The sequence below is a fragment of the Silurus meridionalis genome, chromosome 18 (genome assembly GCF_014805685.1).
Source record: "Silurus meridionalis isolate SWU-2019-XX chromosome 18, ASM1480568v1, whole genome shotgun sequence".
NCBI lineage: Eukaryota > Metazoa > Chordata > Actinopteri > Siluriformes > Siluridae > Silurus > Silurus meridionalis.
In genome coordinates, this window is record NC_060901.1 from 21,470,577 (window position 1) to 21,491,289 (window position 20,713).

Consider the following 20,713-nt stretch of genomic DNA (forward strand, 5'->3'; position numbering starts at 1 on the left):
TTGTTTTTTTAGGTTGGTAACCGCTTTGGATATTTCCCCAAGGACTTTTTGAACATCAATCACATTTATACAGACAAAGAAATCGAAGTATCTACTGAGGTGGGTGAACGTTTTACCATTTAAACATTTTACAGACCTTGAACGATAGTGGATTTTAGATTGGTTTGCACTTTTCAATAACCAATTACTCATATTTTATTAAATGGATACTGGATTGAAAAAAAAGTATCAAATAGATTAATAAATATTGATGAAAAAGAAGACATTCAAACTGTAAAAAAAAAGTAGCATCCAAAATTAATAAAAAAACCACACACTTCAAATTAACACCATGTACCATCAATGATTCGCCTCTAGAGGACACTCTTGTACTGTATAACGCAACCCGTAAAAACTGTAGGTATGGATTTTTGCCTATAGTCGAGCTGTCAACTGTCGAACTAATTGGTGCTGATTAATAGGCAAAACCAATGAATTCGTCAAACACTTTCTACACGTGTAGTATGTGAAAGCTGGTTTCACACGTACATGCTCAAATACACGTAGACTGTATAAAAATTGTAAATAAGTGATAATCCAGGGGTGTGTGTGAGGTGTTACAGGATGTTTGTTTACATTCAATTGAGCACAAAATACATGAAAAACACAACACCTGAAATTCCAGTATTCAGACCGATCATAGTTTAATAATAACAATGAGTCACATTTGTGTTCTTTATCGGTTTCTTTCTTTTCTTTTTTAAATTCTTTTTTTTAATAATTTTTTTATATTTGTATAATTTTTTATTATGAATTCTGTGTTTTTCAGGAAACCGATTTCGTTTGTTTTGACACAGGAGTCGATAAATTCGCAAGCTATGACGTCGACGATCTGTTACGAAACTCATTTATCGATCAGATCAATGAGCCCAGTGACAAACCGGAAGAATCGGATGCTTCCGATGAGGACGGCGAGACGGAGGAACCAAGCAGGGACGTTGCCTCAAATCCTGACTTGTCACGTACAGGTGATCAAGATGACGATCCCGAAACGTCTCGAGCGGCGATGGAAATGATGGCTTCGAGCGAAAAAGATCAAGACATTGTCAGTAAGTCTGATCCGGATCGATATGTAGACCAAGATGAACCTTCAGCTTCACCTTCCGTGAATGATGAGGCTTTTGAAGAAAGCAACCGCACCACCCAGGTCGAAAATGTTTCTGAATTAAAAACAACTCTAGGCACGACTTTCGATGCCGTCTCCACTGACGATGAAAGCACACGCAAGGTCACCCCCTACGACGACGACGACGACGAAGATCTGAGAGAAGGTTTAGTTCCGCACGTAGTAGAGGAACATGTAAAAGAACCTTCACTGCTCACTTTCGAACAGAAATGGCGTGATGTTCCTGAAGAAACCGAAGATGAGCACGTTCAGAAAGAAGAACCGTCTCTTGAAAATGGAGAGGCGGATGAAACCGGCAGGGACGTCTTCATAAATTCCGTTTCGTCTCCTACGGAAGGAGAAGCCGAACACGGAGACGAACGTGAAGGTCATCCACGTGATCCTGAACTCGCTCCGGTGCCGAAGGAAACGACAACTTCGGATGAAAAAGATAAACATCGTGCTGAAACGATCGCTGATCCCGAGCAACCTGTAGACCGAGACGTTCCTGTTGAAGCTTTATCTTCACCTATCAAGGATGAAGAAGGTTTAGAAGATGGCGTTCGCACCACTGAGGTAGAAACCGTCGTTTCGGAAGCGCAAACGACTTTCGGGACGACTTTCGAAGCCGTTACAACGGACGACGAGAACACGCTCAAGGTCACCCCTGAGGACGACGAAGCTTGGGAAGATGATTTAGTTCAGCAGGTAGTTGAGGAGGAACCTGTGAAAGAACCTTCGCTGCTCACTTTTGAAGAGCAACCTCAAGATGTTACGGATGAGAGCGTTTGGTCGACTTTAGGGGACACGGTGTTTAAAATCGTGAGCGGAGGTGAGAGGGTGGACGAAACCAAAGATGATGATGATGATGAGGAGGACGATGATGAGGAGGAGGAGGTGGAGGTGAAGGAGAAGATGGAGGAGAAGATTGATGCTCAAACAAAGCCTGAGGCAGAGCCCGAGTTTCGGAACATTTCAGTTTCTGACATAAAAACCAGTGAAGAAGCGGAGGAACAAAACGCCAACGTATCAAATAATAATAACGAATCGGAAGAGATCAAGGGCGTGGCTTCAGACCTGGATGAGAACCTTGTTAGTTTTGAGTCTGAAGCTGAACCTCAACATGTTCCTCAATCATCACTGTTAGAAAAACACCCAAACCCCAGCGAAACCAAGTTCCACAAACCCGAATCTCTTATTGAGGAAGACTCTCCAAAGGGTCCCGATCTTGAAGAACACACTGAAGAACAAATCCAGCGAGTCAAACACGCGATTATCGATTTGTTTGAGGATACGTTGAAATCTGAAAATCTGACAAGTGAACCACAAATCGATGAGGACGAAGACCAAGATCCTGAGGAGCTCCTACAGGACGAAAACGCCGTATTAGCGACTAGATCCGACACTGCTCAGGTCTCGGAAGAACCCGTGCTTGAAAACCCCAAGCTGGAACCTGTGAAGGAAGAAAAAAACGACTTGGTGACTCTGAAAGAGGACAAATTAGAAGACGATGAGAAGATGGAGCAGGATGAGGAACCCGAAGCCGTGGAGGAAACCAGGACGGGTCCCTTGGTGGAAGAAGAACCCGAGTACAGCGAGAGTGTTCAGAGACTGACGCTCCTGAGAGACCGCTTTAACGATGACGAGATCGGACGCATGTTGCGCCACCTCAGCATCAAGGACCTTTACAAAGTCGAAGCCATGTTCACCGACCTGGATCATCGGCTGAACTCGGCCAAGCAGGCTCACCCGAACAGCTCCGAAGATCTAGAACGTGCTCTGGAGAGCATCCTGGAGGTTTCTGAAAACGCCATCCTGGACGAGATCGATGGAATGCTGGACGCTCGGGAGAAGAAGGCGCTGCAGCTCGGCCAGCAGATCGATCAAAGCGTGCTGGACGAGGAATCCGCCGTTCTGGATGACTTTCAGGAGTTTGCTTTTTATCTTCATCAAAAGTACAGCAGCAGTGTTCCTCTGGTGAAGGAGGAGAACCTGTCTCACGTAGACATGGGTAAGTCTTATCCCTGGAGGACCAAAACATAGCAGCACCTCACCCATGACCTAAACATTAGATCTTCATTTTTGAGTTTCCATTTGCTCTTATAATATGTAAGATTTAATCTTCTGAGATGATGTTCTAGATGTTCCACTGCATTTTGTGGAAATTTGGGTGAGATCTTCTTTAGCCATAAGGGCTTTACTAAAGTCAGGTACTGATCCAAGTATTGGAACCACCCAGGTGTGGTTCTTCCACATACTTGGAGGTACTATGAGCCCCAAACCTGTTTCACAAAGTGCACCAATTCAGCTTCATGAAGATCTGCTTTCCATGGGTTGAAAAAAGGTGGAAGATCTTGAGTAACTTCGTAAAGCGCTCAAATCCTATTGAACACCTCAAAAAATCGAGTGGAACATCTTTCCAGAAGAATGGAGGATATTATAAGAGCAAATGTGTGGAGTAAATGAAGGAATTAGACCTTTCTGTAGACTTTTGGTATCTCTTAGAACCAAAGAACATTTGATCTTCGAGTTTGTTTATATGCTTTTTGAGCTCATGGTCTAAAGAAATCCTGTTCTCCTGACGCTTGTTGTGTAGCGGAGAACGTTTCTGACGTTTCCGAAGCATCTGAAGAGGTGGAAAGTCCAACAGAAAGCCTCGCTCTGACCGATGCAACCGAATCGCCTGAGCTCCATCAAGAAACCGGCGAATTGTTCACCGTGATCCCTCAGGACGATGAACCCCAGAGCCAGGACGCGACCCCTCCTGAGGAAGACGCCGGGCGCTTCAATAAAAACCACCAAGACGTCCAAGCGATCATTCAAGAGGCCACGGAGATTCCAAAAGTACCTCAGGCTATTTTGGAGACACCGTTAGATGTTTTAGGATTAGAAATCGATCCATCATCAGGTTGGTGCTTTTTTTTAAAAAATTATTTTTTCTTTTTTCTTTTAGAATTGATTAATTTACACTGTTTTAATGATCAGATCCTCAGGACTCTTCGAAGACGTCCGATTTCGCAGACAACAACGAGCAATCGAGCGCCTCGGATCACGTTCGAGACTTCTATCTTCTCGCTTCGGACGTTTTTGGGGTGTACGTGGAAATTGTGAGTTTTTATTTTTTTATTTTGTTTCTACGATGCTTTGTTTGCTTTCGAGTACTTCGCTTGAAATGATAAAATAATAAAACGACAAATACAGCGTCGCATTGTGGCGATCCTGCCGTAATTAAATTCCTAGGTATGAAGCTTCCTCTGATTTTTATGTTCATTTGTATCATTTATAGTTTAAAGATATTGAAATGCATCGTTTAATAATGATATAAAATGCAAATAATCGTCCACACGTAACCAGCCAATCCGGAGCCATCTGCAGGTCACATGACCGATAACTCCCGCGCTGGTTCGTGCCTTTCCGGCGCGCATTTGTTCGGGTTCGTGCTTTTCCGGCGCGCCGCTCGTTCGGGTTTGTGCTTTTCCGGCGCGCCTTCGTGTAGGATTCGTGCTTTTCCGACGCGCCTTCGTGTAGGATCCGTGCTTTTCCGACGCGCCTTCGTTCGGCGTTCGTGCTTTTCCGGAGCGCGGGGTCACGAAGCGGTGACGTGTGTAGCAGAGTGCAGTTCGAAGTGCAGGTTGGATAAGGTAGTAGTGGTGGTGGTGGAGGTTCTGGTGGTGGAGCTGGACAGCAGTAATAAGAAACGCGCTGCATGACCTTCTGTTTTAAAGCCAAGCGTGTGAGAAAGTGAAGCTCGGGTTCGGTTTCGGTTTGATTTCTACAGGTTACAGCGCTATGGCGTTAGCATATTAGCAAATTAGCGTGTCTGAAAGATAGATAGATTAATAGATAGATACATCTGAAACGGTAATGGAGTCGGATATAAGCCACATGTCTGCCCTATCTGGAGTGCTGGAGCTGTGGACCACCGTGTCAGTCGTGTTCGTGTCCGGATTTCAGGAAGTACGTGTGTCACATCTGTCCAGGGGTTTATTGATCTCATGTTTGGATTGTTTGTCTTCTAAGAGATGATGAAAACCCAGAGTGTCCATAAGATCAGTATAATGTGCTGCATTAGGGTTAAAAGTCCACTCAAACTGCTCTGTGTGTGTGTGTGTGTGTGTGTGTGTGTGTGTGTGTGTTATTTTCTAGTACACACACACACACACAATTTCCCATGTTCATGCCTTTAAGCACTCCAGGGTGTGTTTACTTTCACACAGAGGCTTTCCAGGGTCCCTCCAGTCATCACAGAGAGATGAATATTTTATAGTTTGTGGCAGGTATTGAAATATTAACCCGGTTCTGAGGTATCGTAAAGAAGTTATGATGAGACTGATTTTGTGTGTGTGTGTTTAAGCGAAGTTTCTCAAGATCAAAGTTTGTGGACACCCAAAAATACAAAAATCCCATTCAACATTGAGCTCGTATTTTACCTCGTAGTAATTTCCACTGTTCTGGGCAGATGTTCCACTTGTTTTTGTGGAAATTTGTGAGATTTCGGTCCTTCACAGTGGTGAGTTGAGAAGCTCTGGGGTGCAGTCAGTGTGAAAAATTCAGTAATTTAAAAAAATTCAGGTTTGAGCTCTATAGCAGGCCACTCAAGATCTTCCACACACATCCAACCCATGGAGAGCAGATCTTCATGGAGCTGGACTTTTGTGGAACAGGTTTGGGTCTCCTAGTTCAGGTGAAGGGAACATTTCTGAGACATTGTATACAAACTTGGGGAAGATCCACATACGGGTGGGAAAAAGTATATACTTTTTGCATATAAGGTGAGTGTGTGTGTGTGTGTGTGTGTGTGTGTGTGTGTGTGTGTGTGTGTGTTTTCTAGCTAATCGCTGCCATGCCCGAGGACTGGCGTCCAGGTCCGACGTTTCATGGCCTTCCCTGGATGCCTGTAGTTGTTACAGCTGTGGTGGGAGTTCTCACCGTGCTGGTGTTCCTGTGGAGGACTGTTCTTGCTGTAAGATTTCCTTTTGTTCGCTAATAAGTACAACAAAGTCTGCAGTAATATCAGTATTTAGAGGTTGACCAATAAAAAAACAACAAAAAAAGACACTTTAAAAAAACCCAGCTTGTTGTGATTCAGTGATTCGCCTCTAGAGGCCGCTTTTATACTGCATAACGCAACCTGGAAAAACTATCTGCATTGATTTTGCTAATAGATGATAGTTTCAGAAATCACCTGATGATCACCTGATATTGTCCAGATTCATATGAAAAACCATAAATCTGACCTCTGCTTTGTTTCCTCAGGTCAAGAGCAGGAGGTATCTCTGTAAGTTTACTTCGTTCGCTTGTTTATAGCACCAAACTTTTCTTTTGTTGGTTTTATCACAATAAAACGCATCGTATTGTATTTGTTTATATATGGTTTATCAGTGACAGAGAAACAGCTTGGCGAGAAGATCCAGCAGCTCATCAGTGAGAAGTCGGAAGTGCTTCAAAAAGTCAGCGAACTCAACAACACGGTGAAGTCTTTTTAAAAATTTGTTTATTTATTTAATTCAAAATAAAATACATATAAGTTTTCTTTAGCACTCATCGATCGCTTCCTTTGTCCTAATGGATCCAGATTAAACAACACGAGGAAAAGCTGAGCAATTCTGAAGAATCTCGAAGTTCTCAGCAGGAGGAGTTTCTTGAGCTCAAGGCAAGTGTTTGGGGAAAAAATATCCTGACGAGAATCACGATTGCTGTAAAACAAAACGTTATCGTTCTACTTCTTAGTTTGTCTATGCCCAGAGATCCATCTCCCATAAAACTGATTGAGAAGGATTTAAGATATTTTCCGTCCAAATTCAAGCTTTGACGCTCTAGCGCCACCTTTAGGCTCAATTCGGAAAGACGGCCTATGAAGGCATCTCTGGGATTTTTATCCGAAGAGTTTTATTCATTGCTCCTCCTACAAATTGTATTCAACTATCATCAAATTTGGCAGTAAACATGACAAAAAAAAAAACAACAGTTCATCAAACTCATCTCAACAACCTGTTGATATTAAATGATGCCTTTTTCTCCTGTATAGGTTTATAGCTACGTTTTTCGCTTTGTGTGTTTCAGAACAATTACCGAGATCTGAACGAGCAGAAGGAGAAGCTGAGCTCGAATTTTGCCCGTCTGTATGAGAAAATCGCAAACGCTGAGAAAGAGAACAAAACTTTGAACAAGAAGGTGAACGTACTGCCCTGCAACGCTTTTTGATTGATTGATTTATTTATTAATGTATATTAGTGGTGTAACGGTACACAAAATTCACGGTTTGTTACGTACCTCAGTTTGTTTAAATCACGGTTCTGTGCAACTTCGGTAAAGTTCAGGGGAAGAAATGCAAATTGCTTATAAACGCAGATTATAATTATTTTTATTATTATTAACGTTTGTAAACATCAACAATTTACATTTTAAAGCAATTTCAAATAAACTGTCTGCTTAGTTAAATTGTATAATATTTTATAAAAATAAAATAGAATAAATACAATTTAATTAAATTGATGAAATCATAATAATGAAATTGAAAACAAATCGTATTTCCAGTACATAGTGAGTTACCATAGTAACACTGTGCTAACTCTAGTTTTGTTTTTCTTTCTTTTTTTAAGAATGGAAATTTAGTTTAAATATATTTTACTAGCATATCAATTTATAGTGGTGTCAATAATCTGTTGTATTTTTAATTGCTTGTGTATATAGAATATGTGGACAAAAGTATGTGGACACCCAAGATTCCTATGTTCTTCTTTTTAAATACCCCATTCCACATGTGCTCTTATAATGAGCTCCACTCTTCTGGAAAGATGTTCCTCTAGATTTTGTGGAGATTTCATTTCCACTATGATATTCTCACAATCTTTAGCAGTCCATTTAAGATCTTCCAACTACATCCAGTCCATGCATCTTCATGGAGCCGGCTTTGTGCACAGGAGTATCGGAACACGACTTTGTCTAAGGAAGAAGCACATGAGTCGGGTTTCCCAATATTTTTGGCAGTATAGCATGTATATGATTGCGCATTGCTGAAGTTCTTCTGTTCTTCAGATATCTACGATGCACGAGGGAGTTCAGAAGTATCAGGAGACCCTCAAAAAGTACGATGAAGATCGCTCAAAGGTGAACAATATTTATTTGTATATGAAAGAAAAAAAAAAAAAATTCTTTTTGTAAGTACAAATTTCAAGCACCGCATCATCCGTGTAGGTCCAGGTGCTCGTGGACGAGGCGAGGCTCCGAGAAGATGCCCTCAAAGCCCAGGTGCTCTCATTCGAAAAGGACAATTGCGCCCTGAAGGAGCAGAAGAAATCCGTAAGTTCTACGTGACATCGAAGTGATTTAATCGCACGTGTGTCTCTTGGTTCACGTTAATCGCTCCTTTTTTGTTTTCTCGCCTGAAGCTCTTGCAAGACGCCAAAGACTGGCAGGAGAAGCACGTGAGACTGAGCGAGGAGATCAAGGTTTACCACAAAACTCAGACGGAGCTGGAGAACGCGCTCGTGCACAAAGAAAACGAAATTGAAGTGAGTGAAACGTGTCAAATCGTGTCGAATTCCAGCTCGTCGTCTTCCATTCTAGATCACCCTCTGTTTTTCCCTCTGCTCCAGGTTCTGTCCGGATGCATCGCCGAGCTCAAGAGCCTGGAGGCGTGTAACAACGAGGAGCTCGGGAACGGTGAGCTGCTCAGAAAGTGTTCTGGATTTTCTGGAAATGGAATTTTTCCCGTAAATCGAAATTCATACTTGTGTTTTTATTTTATTTTATTTCTTCTCTAGACAAAAATGAAGATCCGCTGAAGCTGCACCTCAAACAGATGATGGATGTCTCGAGGGTAAGTACGGAGAGAAATGAGAAATGCTCTAAAATGGGTTTGGTACCTAATTGAGGAGAAACGTGCTGAGGAACATTCTGATATGTGCATATGCAATATGCTTGCTGCCACTTTCAGGTAGTCACTTGTTTGACGTCACGATTTAAGAAGGAGCATTCTAAGGAACATGCTGAGGAACATTCTAATCAAAGATAATTTTGAACTTGTTTTATGGTCCGTGTGTCCAAAATGTAAAAGCCAACACAGGAAGGAAATTCTGGACACCTGGGATTCAGAGCAGTTCATCTCATTTCTGTCCACTTCCCCATAAAACTTGCTGCTGCTTCTCCAAATTTTATTCAATTGGCACGAAAAACTTTCACCACAATTTCACTATGAATCCAGCAAAGAGGAAGCCTTCTGCTCTGATACAAGACTTGGTAGGCATCTTCAGAACTAGGACATGAGGCCATGTGACTGGTCACAATCATCTTGACACCCTGCTGTTGTCAGATCTTTCTTCCTACAATCTAGTACTGTCCATGGTCAAAGCATCTGTGAATGTTGAGACTTGGTGCTTGGGCCCCTTAACAATTTGCTTATTCTGTAGATCAAAGCTACTCTTTCGGTGATCGAGGACGAGCGGAATCGCTGGTTTGAAAACTTCATGGCTGAACAGAAAGTTAGACAAGAACTCGAAGGTATTTATAAGCAACTAATATTTATATATAATATTCATTACTATTGAAATCAAAACATTTACTTGTGCATGTAGTATGGATAACGATAGCTGGGTTGGACCGTACTTGCCGATAATCATGGATAAAAAAAAAACAAACACTGGATGAAAAATAGTACTGAACCTTAACCAACAAACAAAAATCAGTACTCAATTATGAAAATGTGTTAAATGAAATAAATATGAATATATTCATTTATAAAAAATCATTCTATAATTTATAAATTTTAAATATAGCGCTCTCTGTGCAGTGTCCAAGATTCACCTCTAGAGGCCGCTCTTGTACTGTATAACGCAACCCGGAAAAACTATCAGTATGGATTTTTGACAATTTTTTACTATAATCCAAACAACTATCGGTGCCTCAACCTCTGTTAATAACAAAGGGAAATTTTAGTTTAAAGACCAAAAAAAAGCTACATTTTTATCAAATATAATATGATTAAACCATATATTTAAAATAAAGATTTTCAAATATGTCTTTGGTATTGTTCAGAGGTCCGTTCCAAATGTATATTTTTTTCCCCTCCAGAGAAATATCAGAAGGTCATGCATGACCAAACGAACATGAAAAACGAGAAGACCCACCTGGAGAACCAGTACAAGAACCTTCAACAGAGACTGGAAATCACAACAGAGTTGTACCACCAGAAAGAAAACATCTTACACCAGTAAGTATCGTGTATCAGTATTTGGGAAATCCCGTGAGGAATTCCCCCGCATTAGAGATCATCTCGCTTAAACCAAGCGTGATGCGTGTGATCCCATCACAGGAAGCTGACTCAGGAGGAGCTGGAGCGCCACGAAAAGGAGAGCAAGCTGTCCGAGGTGGACGGTCGAGCCTTGCAAGCCGAAGAGGAGCTGAACCTCCTGAGGCAGAAGGTGAAGGACATGCAGGAGGAGATGCAGCAGAACGAGAGATCTCTGAAAGCAGAGGTGAATCGGCTTCGTTACAAATCTCAGGTTTTTGATTTTCTGGTATTTTTATCTCATCTGGTGTTTTTCTTTTTCTTTTCTTTTTTTAGATTGCTGTGCAGGAAAAGAAAGCCCACGAGAACTGGGTAAGCACTTCGAGTTGGAGATGTTTGACTGGATGTTTGACTCCTGAATATTGAAAATACCGATTTGTATTTTTTTTTTTGCGTTTCAGTTAAAAGCCCGGGCTTCAGAACGAACTTTGATAGAGGAGAAGAGGGAATGTGCGAACCTGCGTCAGAAGTGAGTTTGGATTCGCTAATCTGAAACGCACTCTACAGACAAAGTATTGGGACACCTGACTGTTCCAGCCGTATGTGCTGCTTCTCCACAAACTCTAGTGGAACATCATCTCAGAAGAGTAGAGATTAATAGATCATGTGTAATCATATGGTCAGATGTCCACATACTTTTGCCCCTAAAGTGTTCCAAGGTCATGTGACGTTCTTTTTGATCTCATGAGCTCTTTTTTTTTTTCCCCTTCTTCTGCCGATTCAGGATTGTGGAGTTTAGCGACAAAATGTCTGATCTGGAGCACTCGCTGTACAAGTCCGGTCCTCCAGAGCGCCACATGCCTCCTTTACAGAGAGGTGAGCTGTTTTTTTGTTTTTTCTTGGAAAATTCAAGAAATTTTTTACAGGAATAAATGATTGCATGAATGTTTTTTGTTTAAACAGGGGATTCGTACGGACCTTCTCCGGTGAGCGGTGGTGCTCCTTCTCCCCCTTTAATGATAGAAGGTCCTGGACGTCCTCCGTCTGGACGCAGGAGCGAGACGTTTGGTGAGTTCAAAAGTATTTGGACATTCTTCTTGTGATGAGCCACAAAACTTTGTGACGTTTTAAGATGTGGTGGTATGCAGTCTTTCCTTCGTATGAACCAGGAGACCAAAGCGAAGGTTGGAGTGGATCTTAAGAAATTAAATGATGATCTTGAACACCTTTTGGGATTAATTGGAACACACCCCTGGCCACTCCAGTGTCGCTTTTCACCCCCACCTGGTTCTCCGGAACCGTGTAACCATAGCGATAGTGGTTTATGGTTTGGGTGTTGGGTTCACCTCCCTGCCTGCAGACATGTTTATTTGAAATGCTGGCTCAGGTTCCAGGTCCTACAGATGCCCTGCTGAGGCTCTTGAAACCATGTTTGTAGGATTCTAGTAAACTTGTTAGACACAGATATGTAACAAAATATGCTTTCTTGTGTCCAGGACCACGCCTGCTCCTGGATGGACATGGACGTTCCTCTGACCTCGGACATCCGCTGCCGTTTCGACCAGGTTGCGTTCATACTTAAGTGTGTGTGTGTGTGTGTGTGTGTGTGTGTGTGTGTGTGTGTGTGTGTGTGTGTTTAATGTGCATATTCTGTATATCGTATGTTCTGTTTCTTCCTCTTTCAGACATGTCCGGTCCTCGCACCTCATCTCCTCACACACAGGAAGGTTCTGTAAGTATCTACGCGTCTCAGATTTGAAAACTTGCATTGAAGAAACCGTAGTCTCTCCATAGTCACTGTGTGTGTGTCTCTTCCTGAATAAAATCCAAAATAAAGCAAGTAGATTCCAAGGCTGAGGTCCCAATGCAGGCCTTCGCTGATCCTACAGAGGCAGTGAGTACTTCATACCTCCGAGTGCTGGGATAATAAACACAAAATGACGATTTAAAAGCATTTTGGCCAAACACGTTTGTGGAAAACTAACAAGCTTTTTTTTTTTTTTCTCTCTCGCGGTGAATTCAGATCAATTAGGACAGATTTTTATATATATATATATATATATATATATATATATATATATATATATATATATATATATATATATATATATATATATATATATATATAATATATTATGGTGTGAAGTGAAATCATTACAGGAATCCGATTCGTCCAATATGAGCTGAATTCCCCGTGTCTGTGCTCCTCTTTGCTCTATTACATGAAAAGACATTGGTTTGTTACCCAACAATGAATCAGTTGATCCAATGCATCAGTCGGGACGAATCGATCCAACGGCCCTGCGCAAGATTTGATTAACGAGGCTTGTGGGGTGTCTCTTAACACATCGCTCACGGGTGATAATCTGCCAAACGGGTGTTTAAGTGCACGTTGATGTTTATAACCAGGGGTGCAAAATTCCAGGAATTTCCAAGAACTTTCCATGGAAATCAATTAAATTTCATGTTTGACGATTTCGGGGAACTGAAATGTAGTTAAAAAAATGCATGCAAGCTTATGATCAAACCAAATGTGTGTGTGTGTATACAAATATATATATATATATATAAATAATTTTTTTTTTTTTATGAATTCCTGTAAATTTCCTGGTAACTTGGAATATTTGCAAAATTCCCCCAGATGAAGTTTCCATGGAAAGTTTCAGGAAATTTACCGCACATTTCCCCCCCTTTGCAACTCCCGTAGTTTTAACATGCTTCGTTCGGTTTACAGTCGTCTGTCGATTCGATTATAACAGGAGAAATCTTTCTTTTCCAGGTAAACAAGTCCCAGCGACAGGGGTCGTTCCTCCCGTCTCCGATAAGAGATTCTCCCGTCCCGGGTTCGAATGCTCTTCCAAAAGCATACGGACCTCCGCCCATGGGTGGACCGCTTCCTCCCCCGATGGGTGGACCACTTCCCCCGCCAATGCCGCCTCTGAACGGCCATTACCAACCCATGATTCCTCCAGGGCCGCCTTTCGGACCCGACCCTCGTTTCAGGCCACCGCACATGGACTCCTACAGACCTCCTTTTCCTCTGCGCCCATATGGACCCGTCCCTCCTCGACCTTTCGGTAAAGTGTTCTGATGTGCATCACGGTTTAGGATAAACGAGTTTATTGATCTGAATGTTTGTTAGCAAGCTGCTATCGGGCTTTTACACACAACGACTTTAAACCGAATGGTGCGGAAAACAAAAAACATCATGTGGGCAGCTTCTATACCCATGTATGAGACTGGTGTGAGCTTCCAGGAACCCAAATATTTACTCTTTACAACCGTGGTGAGCAGAAAAGCATCTCCGAACACGTTGAGAACATTATAGTGGATGAGCCATCATCAGGTTCCCTTTATGGTCCATCAAGATCCAAAAACATGGAGATATGCATTGAGTTCCTGGAAGCTCCAAACTGTCTGTTCCCTCAATGTTTTTTTTTTTTGTGTGAACTCTATAGTTAAACTTGACGATTCTTAAGAGTGATTATTTGGTCAGATTTTTATAGGATAACCAGGAGATGAACTGATTAGATTATTAAGTTGAATAAGTATTGAATTTAGACAGTTCACAAGTTCTTCTGCTCCAACCTTAACGCCAATACACCAGGTTTTCAGGGAGCTCGTGTGGAAACAGTCTGGTGAAGGATGAAGAGGGGTGCAAATACTTTTGGTCGTAGCGAACTTGGACACCACCAAGTTCTCGAAGATGAGGAAGATGTTCTCTCAAGGTGTTCATTAAAAGTCAAAGTGTCTAACTTTTCTTCTTTTTTTTTTTTCTTCTCCAGTGCATGGACCACCTCTGAGAGACTTTCCATCAATGGGTCCAGCACCTCATGCCATACACGAGTTCCCACCCAACTTTCCCAGACCTCAAGACTCTCCATTCCCACCCCGACCCTTCCCTCTCGGGACTTTACCACCCCCTGGCACCATGGTTCCACCTGCACATGGACCGGCTCCTTCTACACCACCGCAACCTAGGGGTGGCCAAGACACACCTCACGCTCCTCCTGAGCAGCAGAGGGCTCCACATGATGCTCCTCCACCTTCAGGAACACAATCCTGAACCCACAAAGCCCTTTGTGCACAGGACTAGACTTTTTTATTATGGACGCTGCTGAAGGAAACCTATTAAAGTTTTGTTTCGGATTGATTGGGTCACGTGACTTGTTTATTTTTAGTCAAAAGACGTATTTTCTGTATCGCTATATTCAATAACGTTCGTAAAAAAAAAAAAACACGCTTCTATAGAAATAGAGACGTTTCGGAGGACTTTTTTTTTTCTTCTGTAAGTCAGATTTATTCCGTACCACTGGTTTCTTTTGCTTCGGCTGCTAAACAAAACTGCGAGATCGATTTAGATGAATATTGTTAGAATCTCCCAGGTGGTTGTAATGTGAACGAAACAAAACGCACTTCGTGTACGTTCCCTCCTTTGTGCGTAACGAAACGTCTCAATTTCCATAGAAGCGTCTCTACAAACGTTGCTGAATGTAACCAGTAAAATGTTTTTCCCCAAATTAAAAAAAATTATACGATTCGAACGCTTTCGTTCGCTTCAGCAGTTAAACAATTTAATTGATATTTCGGTGTGAATGTAGACGAGGATGGAGAACGTTGCTGTTGTGTTTTTTTCTTTTTTTCTTTTTCTGATTTATCCGGATCGACGTGAACGCAGCCCCTAATCACGTGAAAAACAAAAAAATATATAAATATATATAAATGCAAATTGCTTTGCTGATTTCTTTTGCTTTGTCTTCTGAGATTTGCATGATTCCCTTCGGAAACTGCGATCGGAACGAACTGTGTTTTTACCGCCGGCTGCGACACGACGCTTCCCTGCTTCATCTCGGGTGTTTTTAATGGATTTATTTTCCTCGGGAAAAGAACGATTTGCTGTCATATTGACAAGGTCCCTGTGCATTTCTCTTCATCTCTGTACAATAAAATGATGTATTAAATAAAAGCGATCGCTCTGGGCGTCCGTTTCATATCCGCAAATGTCGTCCACATGTCCTGTTAGAAGAACCTCCACTCTTCTGGGAAGATGTTCCACTAGATTCCGGAAGTTATAAATCAGTGTTTATTCAGCCACAAGGGGGCGTTAGTACAACCGTGTGGTTTCAAAACTTTTCAAATTTTGAAGATCAGCTTCGAGTCTCCATTCGCTCTTATACGTAAGATTCAATCTTCTGAGATGTTCTAGATGTTCCACCGCATTTTGTGGAGATTTGGGTGAGATCTCCTTCAGCCATAAGGGCTTTACTAAAGTCAGGTACTGATCCAAGTTTTTAAACAACACATTTGTAGTTCTTGCACATACTTGAAGGTACTACGAGACCCGAACCTGTACCACCGGGCCACAAAGTGCACCAATTCAGCTTCATGAAGATCTGCTTTCCATGGGTTGGATAAGGTGGAAGATCTTGAGTGACTTCCTAAAGAGCTCAAATCCTATTGAACACCTCAAAAAAATCGAGTGGAACATCTTCCCAGAAGAATGGAGGATATTATAAGAGCAAATGTGTGGAGTAAATGGAGGAATTAGACCTTTCTGTAGACCTTTGGTATCTCTTAAAACTGAAGAACATTTGATCTTCGAACTTGTTTATATGCTTTGTGAGCTCATGGTGTAAAACTACATTTTTTAATTAGAATTGATTTATTTACACTGTTTTAATGATCAGATCCACAGGAATCTTCAAAGACGTCCGGTTTCGCCGACAACAACGAGCAAGCGTGCGCCTCGGATTACGTTCGAGACGCCAATCTTCTATCTTTGGACGTTTTTTTGGTGTGTACATGGAATTTTATTAATTTTTAAATTTTTACATTTTTTTTAATGGTATGATGGTTTCTAAGACGTCGCTTGAAATCGCAATACGGAAGTCCAGAAAGACCAGGAGTTGGTCCTGTTTTTGGGACACTGTCGCACCATGGCGATCCTGCCTAATTAAAGCCGTACGAGCCAATCAGGAGCCTTCTCCAGGTCGGATGACAGATAACGCGGACATGACGGATAACGGACATGATGGACATGACGGATAACACCCTAATTGTTGATTTGAACTTCTAGGGAAGCTGAAGCTCAGTGTTTAAGGCATTAGTGATGGGAAGATCGGATCATATTAGTGACTCGGTTTTTTGAATCTCGTTCATCAAAATAAACATATTTTTTTTTATTTTATCTTTTGTAAATTTGTTTCACAGATGTTTCACAGCTTCATCATGCAGATCTTCAGAAACTCTCCCTCAGTAAATAACCGGCTGATGTTCCTCTGATTTCTCCTCTGTTTTTACACCAGCTTCACTTTGTGATTTTGCTGTGGTGAAACACGTCTGCTGAAATGTCAGATTCTCCTTTAACTCTTCTACTTTCTGTATCTTCTGCTCTGCATTCAGTTTCTTCAGCATCTCCTGATGTTTTGTCTCGTAGTTCCGTCTTAGATTCAATTCCTTTATTACAGTCACACAGTTATTGTGAAACAGCGCCTCACAGTGGTGAAGAGAAAAGTTGATTCTGGTGTCAGAACATCAGAATCAACTTTTCTCTTCACCACTGTGAGGCGCTGTTTCATAATAACTGTACAATAGGGTTAAATGCATCAACAGAAGCTCGACTTGATTGACGCTGGAATGTTCTCAGGTAGTCTACAGTTCGGTAAGGCAGCTGAAGCGCTGCATTATGGGATCTGTAGTTTGTGTTTATCAGCGCTTCATATCGTCCGGGCTATTAATAACAAAAATAATAAATTTATATAAAATCATTTCGCGGGTCAGATATAATTGTACGTCGGGCCGGATTTGACACTGAGTTTGACACCCCTGATCTATGTGAAGACACTGATCATGTCAATGATTTCTCACAATAATTATCAACAATTATTTAACAAGGTAAGAAACAGCTATTTTTAGAAAAGGCTCGCGGGCGACTCATGTGGTCCACCACGTTGGTGACCCCTGGTGTAGCGTCTATGGGAGTCACGTGACAAAAGAACGAACGATTCGGAGTTGAGGAGTCGAGAGATAAACGACTCGATACTTTTCCAGAGATTTTTCGATGCTTTTTTTTTGCCGTCGAGGTTACTATAGCAACGACCCAAACAGAAACGTTTAAGATCGCGTGTGACTCTCTACACCCTTAAACACGTTGCAAGACGAATTTACACCACGTTTATTTCTACCGCTGCAGAAGGAATTGATGTGTATTTACTCTCAAACAGATCATAATCACTCACCTGGATACAGTATTTTAGGTAAACTACTAATGTTCTGACTAAAATGTCTAATTTCAGTATATAAATACACACACATTTAATTAATAGTGTTTAATTTAGCGTCGGCGCTCGTTCCACGGTCGTGTTTTTCCGGCGCACCTTCGTTCGGCGTTCGTGTTTTTCCGGAGCTGGACAGCAGTAATAAACAACCCAGTAATAAGAAACGTGCCACATGAAGCGTTTGAAGACCCTTCAGATTTAGAACCAGGCGCGTAAGAGAGTGAAGCTTTTCAGCTATTTTTTGTACTTCTAGTCTAAGGAGGGGGGCATGTACACTAAACAGCCAAAAGTTTGTGGACACCCAAGAATAAAAAAATCCCATTCCACACTGAGTTTCTATTTTCCCTCATAGTAATTTCCACTGTTTTGGGACTCTGTTCTGTTCCACTCGTTTTTGTGGAAATTTGTGAGATTTCGGTCATCCACAGTGGTGAGGTGAGAAGCTCTGGGGTGCAGTCAGTGTGAAATATTCAGTAGGGTTCGAGCTCTATAGCAGGCCACTCAAGATCTTCCACACACATCCAACCCATGGAGAGCAGATCTTCATGGAGCTGGACTTTTGTGGAACAGGTTTGGGTCTCCTAGTTCAGGTGAAGGGAACGTTTCTGAGACATCGTATACAAACTTGGGGAAGAGCCACGTACAGGTGGGAAAAAGTATATACTTTTGCATATACAGTGGTACCTCGACATACGAGTGCCCTAACATACGAGTTTTTTGAGATACGAGCGGTCACTCGGTCGATTTTTTGCCAGAAATTGAAGAGTGTGACGAAAATTAAGATAAGCACAGAAGAAAAAGTAAAAATTTTAAAGTTTAGGGATACGTGCAGGAGTGATAGTAAAAAAACGACACACACACACACACACACCCACCGGCGTTTTCGTTAGCTCAAGTCGTCTCATCTCCAAGGAAGATACACTGAATAAAACCTTATTATATCTTTACATTCTCTTTTATTATGTTTTTATACAACATTTGTCATTTATAAATAATTTTTTCTTATTCAAAATAGATACGAGCGTCTCGAGCTCGTATCTCAAGTTTTTGATTAAGTATCAAAGCAAAAAAACGACAGAGTGACCGCTTGTATCTCAAAACAACTGGGGTGGCATTTTGGGGGCTGGAACGGATTAATGGCATTTCAATTAATTTCAATGGGGAAATTTGCTTTGAAATACGAGCAATTTGACATACGAGCAAGATTACTGAACGAATTAAACTCGTATGTCGAGGTACCACTGTACTCAATGTATTAGAGGTGATTTTGTGTGTGTGTGTGTGTGTGTGTGTGTGTGTGTGTGTGTGTGTTTTCTAGTTAATCTCTGCCATGCCCGAGGACTGGCGTCCGGGTCTGACGTTTCACGTCCTTCCCTGGAATCCTGTAGTTGTTGCAGCTGTGGTGGGAGTTCTCACCCTGCTGGTGTTCCTGTGGAGGACTGTTCTTCCTGTAAGATTTCCTTTTGATCGCTAATAATTACAACAAAGTCTGCAGGCATATCGTTATTTAGAGGTTGACCGATAGTGTATAGCCAGTTTGGACATTCCAAAAAAACAACAAAATAAACAAATAAGCATGTTACGATTACGTGATTCGCCTCTAGAGGCTGCTTTCGTACTGTATAACGTAACCCGGAAAAACTATCTGCATGGATTTTGCTAATAGATGATAGTTCCATAAATCACCTGATAAATTGGTCGATCTCTTCCGGTATTGTCCAGATCTGTTCGAAAAACCATGAATCTGACCTCTGCTTTGTCTCCTCAGGTCAAGAGAAGGAGGTCTCTCAGTAAGTACACTTCGTTCTCTTGTTTATAGCAGCAAACTTTTCTTTTGTTGGTTTTATCACAATAAAACGCAATGTATTGTATTTATTTATATATTGTTTATCAGTGACAGAGAAACAGCTCATCAGTGAGAAGTCGGAAGTGCTTCAAAAAGTCAGCGAACTCAACAAAACGGTGAAATCCTTTTTTTTTTTTTTTTTTATCAAAATAAAATACATATAAGTTTTCTTTAGCACTAATCGATTGCCTCCTTTGTCCTAATGGATCCAGATCAAACAACACGAGGAAAAGCTGAGCAATTCTGAAGAATCCCGAAGTTCTCAGCAGGAGGAGTTTCTCAAACTCATGGCAAGTGTCTGAAAAAAACTAGATTCCCGACGAGAATCACGATTGCTGTAAAACAAAATGTTATCGTTCTACGTTCTACTTCTTAGTTTGTCTATGGCCAGAGATCCGTCTGGGATAAAACTGATTGAGAAGGATTTAAAGAATATTCCGACCAAATTTGAGCTTTGACGCTCTAGCGCCACCTTCAGGCTCAAGTTGGAAAGACGGCCTATTAAGGCATCTCTGGGATTTTTATCCGAAGAGTTTTATTCATTGCTCCTCCTACAAATTGTATTTAACTATCACCAAATTTGGCAGTAAACATGACAAAAAAAACACCAAACTGCAGTTCAGCAAATCTTAAAGTGAAACCACAGAACAGGAAGTGAGATTCTGTTTTGATCTGCATCTTCAGGAGGCTGTGCTACTGATCTTTTGACCCAAAGACCTACTGGACACACTCATCTCAACAACCTGTTGATATTAAATGATGCCTTTTTCTCCTGTATAGATTTAAAGCTACTTTTCTCGCTTTCTGTGTTTCAGAACAATTAGCAAGATCTGAACGAGCAAAAGGAGAAGCTGAGCTCGAATTTTGCTCGTCTGTACGAGAAAATTGCAAATGCTGAGAATTTTTTTATTTATATTAATAATAGTGGTGTAACGGTACACAAAATTCATGGTTAACTTTTCGTACAATTTCGGTAAATTTTGGGTGAAGAAAAGCAAAACCTATAATTGCTTATGTTTTTTTTTTTTAATTAACACAGTTTATTAAAAAAGTTTTTTTTGTTTTCATTTGTTCTACAGATATCTATGATGCATGAGGGAGTTCAGAAGTATTAGGAGACCCTCAGAAAGTACGATAAAGATCGCTCAAAGGTGAACAATATTTATTTATATTTGAAAATAACACAAAACTTGTATTTTTGTAAGTACAAATTTCAA

At 41.2% G+C, this 20,713-nt stretch overlaps 2 protein-coding genes across 16 annotated transcripts in view; both read left to right on the forward strand.

The window, feature by feature from the left end:
- The window catches only part of LOC124400947 (transport and Golgi organization protein 1 homolog), a 30,770-nt gene that overhangs the window by 1,917 nt on the left and 8,140 nt on the right, over positions 1–20,713 (forward strand). For 11 of the 14 annotated variants that reach the window (XR_006928499.1, XR_006928500.1, XR_006928501.1 and 8 more), the window contains exons 3-12: positions 13–99; positions 809–3,155; positions 3,741–4,052; positions 4,130–4,251; positions 5,976–6,107; positions 6,401–6,422; positions 6,527–6,615; positions 6,720–6,797; positions 7,208–7,318; positions 8,183–8,254. Coding sequence is in view for 3 of the 14 variants with exons in the window: in XM_046872791.1 (XP_046728747.1) it covers positions 13–99; positions 809–3,155; positions 3,741–4,052; positions 4,130–4,251; positions 5,976–6,107; positions 6,401–6,422; positions 6,527–6,615; positions 6,720–6,797; positions 7,208–7,318; positions 8,183–8,254 (3,372 nt within the window). In the remaining 11 variants the exon portion in view is untranslated. Of the gene's footprint in view, positions 1–12; positions 100–808; positions 3,156–3,740; positions 4,053–4,129; positions 4,252–5,975; positions 6,108–6,400; positions 6,423–6,526; positions 6,616–6,719; positions 6,798–7,207; positions 7,319–8,182; positions 8,255–8,341; positions 8,447–8,535; positions 8,659–8,742; positions 8,810–8,910; positions 8,967–9,555; positions 9,647–10,216; positions 10,356–10,457; positions 10,621–10,709; positions 10,746–10,834; positions 10,903–11,157; positions 11,250–11,336; positions 11,442–11,869; positions 11,939–12,058; positions 12,106–12,210; positions 12,268–13,152; positions 13,451–14,158; positions 14,523–20,713 lie in introns of those variants that run through there. The other 3 variants (XM_046872792.1, XM_046872793.1, XR_006928502.1) reach the window with 3 other exon arrangements.
- Positions 17,355–19,801, forward strand: LOC124400956 (transport and Golgi organization protein 1 homolog). Of its 2 annotated transcripts, none has more exons than XM_046872814.1 (5): positions 17,355–17,629; positions 18,969–19,100; positions 19,419–19,440; positions 19,545–19,612; positions 19,709–19,801. In XM_046872814.1, the coding sequence occupies exons 2-5, from the start codon at positions 18,981–18,983 to the stop codon at positions 19,796–19,798; spliced, it is 300 nt and encodes a 99-aa protein (XP_046728770.1). In that variant the 5' UTR covers positions 17,355–17,629; positions 18,969–18,980; the 3' UTR covers positions 19,799–19,801. The 2 variants fall into 2 exon arrangements, with proteins under 2 accessions (XP_046728770.1, XP_046728771.1); XM_046872815.1 differs by lacking the exon at positions 17,355–17,629 and adding an exon at positions 18,208–18,296.

Coding starts and splice junctions, on each gene's coding strand:
- LOC124400956 (XM_046872814.1), top strand. CDS start 18,981: ATGCCCGAGGACTGGCGTCCGGGTCTGACGTTTCACGTCCTTCCCTGG. Junction 19,441..19,544: donor CAAGAGAAGGAGGTCTCTCA/GTAAGTACACTT, acceptor ATTGTTTATCAG/TGACAGAGAAACAGCTCATC. Junction 19,613..19,708: donor TCAGCGAACTCAACAAAACG/GTGAAATCCTTT, acceptor TAATGGATCCAG/ATCAAACAACACGAGGAAAA.